Below are 11,894 nucleotides of genomic sequence, written 5' to 3'. Positions count from 1 at the left end.
AGTTTCTCAGATAGTTTGGAAACGTAGCTAACCAACAAAATTGTTAGCAAAATGATGTTATTTTGCAAAAAAAATCCAAGAGAATGATATGTTCAACATATATTACTTGAAACAAAAGAAAGGGTCTACAGACTACAGTGGCTTGAAAAATGGAGGCAAGTGATTAAAAAAAAAGTGAGAATACAACGATTTTCAAGATTAAATTTGAGATTATGCAAGTCAATCGTATTATCGTAAATTCTCAAGAAACGTGGTTGAGAGTTCAAACAAGGGAAAAAAAAAATGCTAGCCAATAGCATTGTTTTGTCTATTTTTGGTGCTCTATTTATTTTCGAATGTTTTTATCTTTTAAAAACCTTTTTTTTTTTTTTTTGATAAATGGGGATTAGAACTTGATGTTAACAATATATATATATACTAATATTATGCCCGTGCAATGCACGGCTTAATAAAAAATATTTTGATAATATAATTAAATTTAAAAACAAATAAAGTGAAAAAAGAATTAATTCAAAATTTAAGATTAAAAAATAAATTGTACTTGTACACTTAAAAGAAATTTAATTTTTATTTCTTATTTTGATATTTAAATAATTTGTTTTAGTGTTAATTTTATTCAAATGATTATAAGTTATATTAACCCTAAGCCAGCATATGTATCTATATGTAACATTCTAAATTAATAATAAATAAAAATATAATACTCTAACTTAATGTAACATTCTAACTTACTAATAAATAAATATAACACCCTAACTTAAAGTAATGTTAATTGTATTGTGTTTTAGCCTTGAGGAACACATATATATTTTTTTTATCATAAAAAAAAAACACATATATCAATATTACACATGAAAAAACAATGAATTCAATAATTGAAACGGTTGAAAACAAAATTAACCCAAAACCTCAATTCATTAATGAAAAAATATCCAGATTTTTGAACTTAAAAAAAAAAAAAAAAAAAAAAAAAAAAAAGGAGTTAAGTAAAGATATACTTACATAGAAATTTGCACGAATGTATTCTCTCGTATCCAATTTCATGTTTGATAGAAAATTTTGCTTTTAATTAAAGAATATAGATTGCATGGAACACAGCACCAAACAAAAGTCATAACAAATTAAATCTATTATAAAATATTGATGTCAACAACAAATGATCAAGTAATAAGAAATTAAAAAATACAAATATATTGCTTGCATATTGACTTCTAAAAAAAACACTAAAAGTTGTGATCAAATATAAAATTTCAGCCTATTTCTAAAACTTATTGATAAAAATCATATTATATATAATAAAAGGCAACAAATACACAAAATCTATTTAATTTGATGAAAGAAAAAAAAAATTACCTGCAAGGTTGTAGGTAGGGCAAAGAGGAGAAATGAAGAATATAACAAATAATTGTAAAGTACGTAGTGAAACTCAAATAATGAAACACCAAAAAACTGTGTATATATAGTGAGAATTTTAGGTTGTGAAGAAGATGATATGAACAAAAAAAAGTAGTTTAGTGAAACTCAAATACTTTTTTCTTTTTACTTTATTATTAGGAAAAAGATGATATAAGATGCAAATTTATCCACCCAAAAAAAAAAAAAACGTAGGAAAAAAAATGCAAGAAAAAAAAATGCATGTTCTATCTTTCTTTTTTATTTTTTTATTTTTATTTATTTATATTTTTACCTTTTTTAAAGAAACTTAGGAAAAGGGGATTGATTATACTAACTGAAAAGTGAAAACCAAAATAGAAAATATGGCATGGAATGGATTAAAATATTAAGTGCTTACCAAGTTTGGCCTTCTCGATGAAATGCTTCGGATATAGAATCCAGCCCCATGGATGATGCCATGTGATTGTGTTGTGATTCTTCCGAAATGGGCAAAGCTTAGAACCACCAAAAAAGCATCAAGATGAAAGAATCTCCTTTTTTTTTTTTTAATTTAAATTTTATCCTTAAGTAATTCTATTCTATCGATTTTAGGGTTTGTTGATAACATTTTAGATAGACACAACTGTTATAGTTGTAAATCAAATACTATTTTCTTTCATTACTTGATTTGTCATATTTATCCAAAAAATATGTATATATCTATTCTTAAAATCTAAAAATTTATTAAAATTTTTGCAATTTGGTGAAACCATATGGCGTAACCACGGCGTCTAAACCCAACTTTTATTATATATAATATGATATGATATGGCTACTGCTAGTTCACATAGACAGTAGAAAATTTATCTGAGAGGACTTGAAAGAATAATGCTTTAGTGTGGCGAAGAGTGCACCACTTTCCAATTGTTTGCCTCATCATACCTGCCAATATACTGATAATAGTAAAAAATCATCCATCACAGGGCAGTGATTAGTTGCTGACTTTTGGGTTTAGCTTACTTCCAGTACATTTTTAATTGAAATTTCCTTTTGTTTTAATGAGAAATTGTCACATTACCCATTAACTAAATAAAATGTAGAAATTAAAACTCACTACCACTTGTTATTGTGTATTTAAAACAAAATGACATCTCCAATTAAAAAAGTATTGGAGATAAGCCAAACCCCTGACTTCTTGAGTTTGTTTTTCTTCACTAGTTTCCTCTGAGGAAGCACCGTGGCTTTTCCTTGAAATCTCTACAGCAAGACCAAAAATACATAAGGCTTCTCACTTCTATGAGGTCTCGGAGTTAGTAGGCAACTTTACTCTTAATTTTTGCAAAAGTTGATTCCCTCAAGTGTTTTTTGTTTTTTATTTTTTATTTATTTATTTTTAAGTTATTCCACCATTTCTATCCTCTCACTTTTTCACTTCTAAGGATCGTTTGGTTAGAATAAAAAGGAGAAAGAGTGGAGGAGAGTAAAATAAAATTTACTAAAAATATACTAATTTTGAGCCAAACCTACTTTTTACGCTTCCCACTACAAAAACTCGGGAATATCTCACTCTTCGCGTAAGCATATCTCAATCTCATTCCGATACGTTGTCGTTTCATCCCCTTCACCCGAAATTCCATACTCCTTCATCCCCAGTCCTCACCACCTCTCTCACACGTATAAAGTATAAACCCCCGCCATTTCCACCTCTCTCTCATCGTCTTCGTCGATCGTTATCCACACCACCAAACAGCTCACTTCTATTCTTCTCTCCGCTCGCGAAATGGATCCGGTTCTTACAGTTACGGCCGTTTCGATCCTTCTCGGCAGTTTAATCGCCTTCGCCTTCTTCGCCAACTACTTCGGCAAGCGGAAATCCGAGGTCCAGTCCATCGCCAAATCGGAGCTCCAACCCGATCCGAAGAAGCAAAACAAGCCTTCTCAGTCCAAGAAGTCTCACCTCAAAGCTCACTCCCATTCCCATGCTGATAAGGTTGAAATTCGATCCCCTTATTTCTCTGTTTGGCTCCCGAGAAAAATCAGAGGAGGAAAATTAGGAATTAGAGAAAAGAAGAAAATGTCGAATCTTATCTTATCTTATCTTGTGCTCCTAATGCTAAATTAGCCAAAAATGCATGATTTAGGCTTGTTTGAATTCTGGTTGATTAGCTTTTCGAGCAAGTTTTATTCGGAATAACTGTGAAGTTATGATTTTGATCTTATCCTCTGTTTGGTTCCCGAGAAAGTTGATGAAATAAATTTGGTTACCCTGCCTTTTAATTATTAGAGAAAATTTAAATGAGTGAGTACTTTTATATATATATATATATATATAAATTTCTTAGCGTCTTGTAGTTTTCACAACAGTGTTTCTGTTTATTATAAGTTTAGTAGCTTTTCGTGATTTTTAAAATCGTGTTTTCAAAAAACACACATTTTAACTATTTTTCTGAAAAATGCAAATTTTCAAATAGCTGCCGCGAACAGACACTTGTATTTGTAGGATTGAAATGTATGGTGCGTTTTATTTTAACGTACTTGGTTTGGATGTGAAATGAAATGCAGGATCAAAACAAGCGACATCATCCGTTGGATTTGAACACTTTGAAGGGTCATGGTGACTCAGTCACAGGGTTATGTTTTTCCTCTGATGCGCGAAGTTTGGCAACAGGTAAAAAAAAAAAGAAAAAAAAAGTTCATACTTTGTGCAACTTTATGTATATGTGTGGCTGCTTATTTTTACGATACATTCTGCATTCCTTGAGCTTGAGTTGTGGGTGGAAAGTTTGTGTTGGTACTTTATGGTGACTCTTTTGCTTGGTAGATGTCTCCTTTGTGTCAAATGTGGGTGGTATGGAGGAAGAGGAATGGTTGAAATTTTAATAGTGTGGAAGATTTCAGTTATCGAGTTGGAAATTTTGTTTTTTAGAGTGCTGTCTGAATGCAGGGGTGGAGGGAGGGGGGGCTGGGATGTGTTTTATTCAAAATATTTGATCTGTCTTACAAAGGAGGGAATTTTTAATACTTATAGTTTCTTATATATCCACACAGCTTGTGCCGATGGAGTGGTCAGGATATTCAAGCTGGATGACGCTTCAAGTAAAAGTTTCAAGTATGAATCTCAAGTAACCTTAATGCAATACCAGATTTTACCCAAATATAATGATGCTTCCAGTTTATTCTTGCTTTTTTTTTTTTTCTCTCCTCAGTTTCTTTGACTCTCCTGCAGGTTTCTGAGAATTAATTTGCCGGCTGGAGGTCATCCTACAGCAGTCATATTCTCTGATGATGCGTCTTCAATAGTTGTGGCTTCCCAGACTCTCAATGGTTCTTCTTTGTACATGTATGGGGAGGAAAAACCCAAAGCTTCTGATGAAACTAAACAACCCAAGCTTCCTCTCCCAGAAATTAAATGGGTACATCAAAAAGTCCATGAGAAAAAGGCTATTCTGACCCTTGTTGGAACTAATGCAAGTTATGGAACAGCTGATGGAAGTACAATTGTTGCCTCTTGCTCGGAAGGTAGTTTCATACCAATTATCCTGGAGTTGTCTCTTTTTGGTTGCTTCTTATGATCTGTTACTTTCCAGGGACTGATATCATGCTTTGGCATGGAAGAACTGGGAAGATTTTGGGAAATGTCGACACAAATCAGTTGAAAAATACAATGGCTGCCATATCACCAAATGGACGTTTTATTGCTGCTGCAGCTTTTACTGCAGACGTGAAGGTTAGTTATCTCTAATTTCTTCCTTGGGTAATTTAGGAAAATCCGTGACCAATATGGGTTTCTTATATTAAAAAAAAAAAAATCTTCCGTTGAATATGAACTGTAGTGGTTTTAAAATGTTTTATTAAGTTTCATGTTGATATTTTGCCATTTTTTACAATCCTTTAACACTACCACTATGCAAGAATAATGTAGTTACTCAGGCTTGATATTATTCATACACAGCTATATGGAAATTTTACCAAAGAAAAAAAGACATGAACTGTCAATGGCATGGGAACGTGCATGCTTGAGTTTATATAAGTATTCTTTCATTTATTTGTTAAGAAATTCTTGCTGGAAAGTAGCTATCAAGAAAGATGGAATAAAGTGGAGAGAATGAAAAGATGTTTTCTAGTAACTAGAAAACTTTATAGGGACCTCTCTTCTGATGCTTATTTTACTGAAGTGCACAATGAGGTTTGAAGGAACACATTTCCTCCAATTAGTGGTTAGTCCACATGTTTCCTTAATTGGCGTGTGAAAAGTGATACTGACTATTTTATGTACTCTTTTCTCCTTTCTTCCTGTCAATCAAAAGTAGCTTCTCTAGCTTTCTATTGATTCCTTCATTATGCAATTTTACACGCCATTTGTATGAATGAAAATTATTTCTGGAAAAATGACGTGTTCCTATGTTTTGTTATGAGCTTGAAAATGAGCCAGATTTCAATGGTCAGTCAATAGTGAGTATGTGGAGAGAGTCAAAGGGTGAAAAGAAACTGAATAATGCAAGGAGCACCAAAATCATCTGAGATTTAATTTTTAGATTTGAATTTTGAATTTGGTTTTTAATATTGAGGGTTTTAACTTTTAAGAGATTTAATGAGGTATTTCCCATATTGGTAAAATCCTTGAACCCTATTAAACTAGTGCTCTTGTAATTGTGTATGATCTGGAACAAGAATTATGATTTGAGACTATGTGTTTCCTCTTTGTTTGGTGGTGATGCCCAGGGGTTGCAGGCAGATTGTAGGTGGTGAAGCTTAGGGTTTGTTCTGCTTTTATCTTTCTCTTTCCCCTTTTATATCTATTTCCTACCCGTGTTCTACATCAGTTTTGTGAAGGCAGTATGATTTGGAATAAGAATTATGATTTGAGAATATGTGTTTCCTCTCTTTTTTTTTTTTGGTGGTGATGCCTAGGACTTGCAGGCAGATTCTAGGCGGTGAAGCCTAGGGTTTATTTTGATTAGTCTTTCTCTTTCCCCTTTTATCTCTATTTCCTACATGTGTTCTACATTGATGAAGTTACTATTGGTAGAGTTTTTTGTGGTGTAAAGTCTATTTCTAGTGATGTGTTGAGTATGTAACATACTAGAAAATGTTTTTCATTGACCTAGGACAAATAGTGGAATTTGTCCACGTGGTCGTGGTGGGTTTAGATTTAAGGAGAATTTGTGGTAGGTTTAGAATTGTTGAAGAAAGGATTATTGGAATTTGTCCATGTGGTTGTGGTGGGTTTAGAGTTTGGAGAATATGTGGTAGTTTTAGAATTGTTGAAGAAAGGATTATGGGGTTATGATAGTAATTGAAAAGGTGGTTTGATGAGTTATTTTATGGCTATTTGGTAGAAGTATGTGAGGTTTTAGGGTTTTGATACATTAAAAAAAAAGGCCTGATTTGGAGTTGTAAGAAAGAAGAAAAAGAGGGGTTTTTGTGGTATTCACTTTTTTTTTGATAGGTAATCAGAAATTTATTATAAATGGGAAAAAAAAGAAAAGTACAAGTTGTTCATGATGATGAGCAACAACAAAAAAAAGAACAAACAGCACAGCAAAACAAGAAATCAGGAAACTAAGCTAAGGAAAGACATAAACTTAGAGAGAGAAGAACAATCAGTAAAACCCCAACAATGAGACCACTCCTAAAGATTACGTTGGCATAAAACCTTTAACTCGTCCAATGTCTTCTCATTATCCTCAAAGGAACGATGATTTCGTTCCAACCACACAATCCACATTAAGCACCCTAGGACCAAATTCCAAATATCCGAATTATGTTACCCAAGCCACAAATGCCAGCAAGATAACAAACCCGCCACTGATCCTGGCATAACCCAATGAATACCAGAGGCTTGAAGCATAAAAGTCCAAAGGGAATGAGTAACAGGGCAATGAAGAAGAAGATGGTCTACCGACTCCCCATCACAACAACACAAACAACACCAAGTAGCCAACGGGCGACCCCTAAGCATTAGATTGTCCAAAGTGAGGATCCAACCATGTGCAATTGTCCACAAAAAGAACGCCACTTGCCTAGGAATCTTTGGTTTCCAAACACCCTTCCAAGGAAACAAAGAATTCGAAGCACCCCGAATTGCATGGTAATAAGACCGGGTGTCAAAATTACCATCACCCTTTGTGGTATTCACTGGTTGTATGAACTATACTTGTGAATAGTACCACGATTGGACTTCACATGTGGACTCCATAAAATAATTCTTTAATATGTGAGTTTACGAAGTGATAGCAGATAAATCTTCCATGGCTGCATCATTCGCTCTTAAAATACAGAAAAAGTTTTCCTTTCTATGGGGTTCATTTTTCGTCAGCAATGGAAATGAATGTCATTTTTCCAAAGTATTTGGTACTTATCCCTAGCATGTCAATTGAGTGTCCCACACATGTAATCTGGAACTAGGTGTGACTTAGTCCAGTAGTCTGTGTCAACTATTGGATTTCTCTTTTGCCTCTTATAATTTTCTTTTGCAGGTCTGGGAAGTTGTGTACTCAAAGGATGGTTCGGTCAAGGAGGTTTCAAAGGCTATGCAGCTTAAGGGGCATAAGGTTGTATATCTGTTTTCCTTGTCTTTCTCTTTTTCAAATTTTCAGATTTTTTTACTATATATTGTATCCGTGATTTTTTTTTTTTTTTAACTTTAGATTTTGATGTTTTATATGGTATTGGGATTCCAAGATAACATTCAATAGCATTTTATATTTCTGGTTTGTTATCAACATTAATGACATTAAGAGAGTTAATACAAAGCATCTAATAGTGAAGAATGAAATGAAAAGTTGATCCTTAAGCACTTCCTGTGATATAAGTTTATTATTATCACTAATTTTGAATTTGTCAACATATATCTAAACCTCAGTTTCTCGTGTGATATAAGTAGTATTCTTTGTTATGTCAATTTGTTTTTATTATAGCTTGATGGCCTAATAATTATATTGCTTCTGATGTCTAAAATCCCTTCTTCTTCTTTTTTTGATGTTCAGAGTGCAGTAACTTGGTTATGCTTTACTCCCAACTCAGAGCAAATCATCACTGCATCCAAAGATGACTCAATAAGAATTTGGAATATCAATGGTGCGTATACATTTCAAATGTCTTTATTCTAAGAATTTGGAATATAATGGTGTATATACATCTCATATGTCTTCCAATTAACTAATTAGCTAAAGGGGAAAATGTATTTCTCCTAAAGTTTATTGGAGTAAGAGTCTACATTCTTTTGAGCTTTATCTAAGTTAGAGATTGGAGGAATTGGGTTGTGAAAGTACAAAACAAATTTTTTTCCTTCTAAATCAGTTGAATCTTATCAATCCTTTAAGTTGAACAAGTATAAGTAAAGGATCCATAGATAACAACAGGAGGGTGTATTTCTAATTGTAACTAAATTTCTAATTTTGATTTTTATAAGGGAGATTGATGCAAAATAGCCATAAAACAATGTACTTTTTTTTTTTTTTTATGTACTTTGAGATAATATATACATCTCTCTCTCTCTCTCTCTCAGAAAATTACCGCTTTAGTAAACATATATTCTGGTAATTCAAATGATGGGTGTTAAAATAATATTCACCTTAACCCCACCGTGCAAGTGTCTGGATGAAGAGAAAACATCATCAGAAAATGAACAACTACCCACTCTTAAATATAAACGTGTAGCATATATCACAAACAATGTGAATATAGGTGTTCTATCAATTTCTCATAATAAATAAACAAGATTTCTTGGGTAGAGGTGACAAATCTTCCTTTCAGGTGTTGAATTAAGGAATAATCTATTTTCTTTTTCAAGACTCTTCTGGACTGGGGTGGAGTGTTAGGCTGTCGTTCTTTCTTTTCAGCTCATAATTTATTTTCAGTTCATGGGTTTATGGACTTTTGTACTTTACGCACTTGATTTGTACCTTGTCCCTGATTTATACTTCCTGTATACTCAGGTGACACTTTTCTTCTTTTTTTAATATATTTATATTACTTATCAAAAAAAAAAATTTTATTATTTCGTTGTACAGCTTCTGACTTAATCTTGTCTATGCTGACTCATTTGTCTTTCCTCTTGAAGTTCGGTATCATCTTGATGAGGATCCAAAAACTCTGAAGATGTTTTCAATTCCACTGCATGATTCAGGTGGTGCTACTTTGCACTATGATCGTCTCAGTATATCCCCTGATGGCAGGATATTGGCAGCAACCCATGGTTCAACATTGCAGTGGTTATCTGTAGAAACTGGGAAGGTTTTGGACACAGCTGACAAAGCCCATGATGGTATTAATTAGTTAAATGTTTTTCTGCTTTATTTTCTAGTTTACTTTTTTCTGACTGTTATCTTAATTATAAATCTAGGTATGAAAAGGAAATTAGGTTGCTGCTATATTGGTTATATATTGATTTGTTGCTAGCATGTGAATTTAGATATAGTTTTCCATACAAAAAATGCTGCCTAACTTTGTTACCTGTATGAATTCACCATTGATTTTTCTCCAATAACCCTTTGTCAGAATTATGTGAAGTTATAATCAGGATGCTTTATCTCAATAATAATGAAACAATTTTGTTATGAATCTTGTATTGACCTCAGTTTATAATGCAGGTGACATCACATGGATATCATGGGCACCTAAGGCCATTCCAATGGGTAAATCACCTTCCTTATGAAGCATGTTCGAATTGTCTGCATATTTTATTCTTTTTCTACTCTTGAACCCTAGATCTGAATTCAGTTTGATTCCACCCATCAAGATGCATTGCCCCTCCTCGGGAAAACCCTAAGCTAGATGAAGTTTGAAAATGCCTACTAAGAAAACCCTATGTGGAAGTTCTTTTACATTTTGTAAAGTCTGGCAAGTCTACATGATGTTTGTCCATAAATTCCCATGTGTGATCAATGAAAAGCAAAATTTGCTTGCACTCTGTCCTTTTTATTAGAAGGCATTAGTGCACAAAAGGTAGAATTCACACAATTTATTAGTGGATTGAGTTCAATAATTTATAAGAAGAATTCAGTCCAAGTATCGGGTAGCATGTCAATGTCTTTGGATGTTCAGAGTATCAAAAAAATAAAAATTGAGAGTTTGGGTTGATAACATCATCAAAGTTGCTTTACTTTTGGCAAGAATACATTAAAAGCTGATTCTGATCCCCCTTATGCACTTGCAGTCATGATTTGATCAATTACCTGAATTACTTACTGATATCTCATATCTTCCCCTATGTTTTTGTTTCCTTTACTTTTTTGCCGCCTTAAAGATATGTATTTGATATAAACTGCATAACATTATCATATTCTTCAACAGGAGATGGAGAAGCTTTGGTTTTGGCCACGGCCAGTGTTGACAAGAAAGTGAAGTTGTGGGCAGCTCCTCCTACTCATTGATCCTAAAGGAACCTGTTAGTTAACTTGTATGAAGCATTGCATGAAGATGCTCTCAATTTTGGTGACAAAGTTTTATACAAAATTAAACAAACGTGGTTTGTTTTAACCGACCCTGGCTTACGATATGTGATGATGCAAGATTAGTTTCTTTGTTCAAACCATCATGGAACAGAACTAAGTGCTCAAACCAGATGCCATCTTTCCTTTGCAATCATTTAGTGTCGCTGCCATCTTGCCCATACTGGTCACGGGAAAGACATGGGTGATGCTTTTTGAATTATAAGATGGATGGAAGCTTTTTTGTTTTTAGTTGTTTATGAGCTAGACCAACAAAAGAGACAAGTAATGTTGAAAAACTAATAGGCTGCTGTGAAGTATAAGTTTAGTTTACCGAGCACATTGTCTTCTGTGTGTGTCTCTGTGTGTGTGTGTGAATACAATATTTATTAGTACGGTAGAACCTGTCTTTTCTATGGCTTATCAAGCTGTTTTATGTAGTATCTGTGAGTAGCGATGCAATCAGCATTCATTAAAAACAAATCTTATGCATCTTTTAACTATTTATGAAGAAACAACAGTTCATATGGGTTTTTGTAACAAAAAGACAATGCTAAGGGTCTGTTTGAGATCCGTTTATTTTGCTGAAATTGAAAACTTATTGTTGAAAGTACTTAAGCAAAATAATTTAAAAGCTAGTTGGTTGATTTTTGGCTGAAAGTATTGTAGCTGAAGTAAATGAAATAGAGAGAAACCCACAGATAAGTTTGTTGAGATTCAAAATATCACAATATTATACCAAAGCCCAAAAAGATAAGTCTGTTGAGATTCAAAATATCACAATATTATACCAAAGCCCAAAAAAATATTGAAATCCAGGAACCTTTTAGGTTTTCAATGAAAAGGCAAGACCCAAGCCCATGAATGAGCAAACACTAGAACTTACGAAATAAAGAAAGAAGTTCAGTCTAGCCCTTAAGGGAGAAAATCGCTGGGAAACTTAGAAAGAAAACTAGGGGTGTGCATGGGTCGGGTTGAGGGGATTTTTTGACCCAACCCACCATGGTGGGTCAAAAAAAACCCAACCCAACCCAACCCAACCCACATGGGTCAGGTTGGGTCGGGTTGAACCTATGGGTTTGAAAA

The 11,894-nt window shown here is 33.4% G+C and overlaps 1 protein-coding gene across 1 annotated transcript; it reads left to right on the top strand.

The window, feature by feature from the left end:
* The first annotated feature begins 2,940 nt into the window (after positions 1-2,940).
* LOC115955866 (transducin beta-like protein 2) lies at positions 2,941-11,335 on the top strand. The gene is made up of 10 exons (XM_031074244.1): positions 2,941-3,364; positions 3,937-4,042; positions 4,423-4,483; positions 4,601-4,893; positions 4,962-5,101; positions 7,854-7,928; positions 8,364-8,454; positions 9,440-9,643; positions 9,969-10,013; positions 10,672-11,335. The coding sequence occupies exons 1-10, from the start codon at positions 3,155-3,157 to the stop codon at positions 10,749-10,751; spliced, it is 1,305 nt and encodes a 434-aa protein (XP_030930104.1). The 5' UTR covers positions 2,941-3,154; the 3' UTR covers positions 10,752-11,335.
* The last annotated feature ends 559 nt before the right edge of the window (positions 11,336-11,894 follow it).

Source organism: Quercus lobata, chromosome 8 (assembly GCF_001633185.2).
Source record: "Quercus lobata isolate SW786 chromosome 8, ValleyOak3.0 Primary Assembly, whole genome shotgun sequence".
Taxonomy (NCBI): Eukaryota; Viridiplantae; Streptophyta; class Magnoliopsida; order Fagales; family Fagaceae; genus Quercus; species Quercus lobata.
Note: the sequence above shows the minus strand (reverse complement) of the source record. Positions and strands in the feature narration are given on the sequence as shown.

Coding starts and splice junctions, on each gene's coding strand:
- LOC115955866 (XM_031074244.1), top strand. CDS start 3,155: ATGGATCCGGTTCTTACAGTTACGGCCGTTTCGATCCTTCTCGGCAGT. Junction 8,455..9,439: donor AAGAATTTGGAATATCAATG/GTGCGTATACAT, acceptor TTCCTCTTGAAG/TTCGGTATCATCTTGATGAG. Junction 10,014..10,671: donor ACCTAAGGCCATTCCAATGG/GTAAATCACCTT, acceptor ATTCTTCAACAG/GAGATGGAGAAGCTTTGGTT.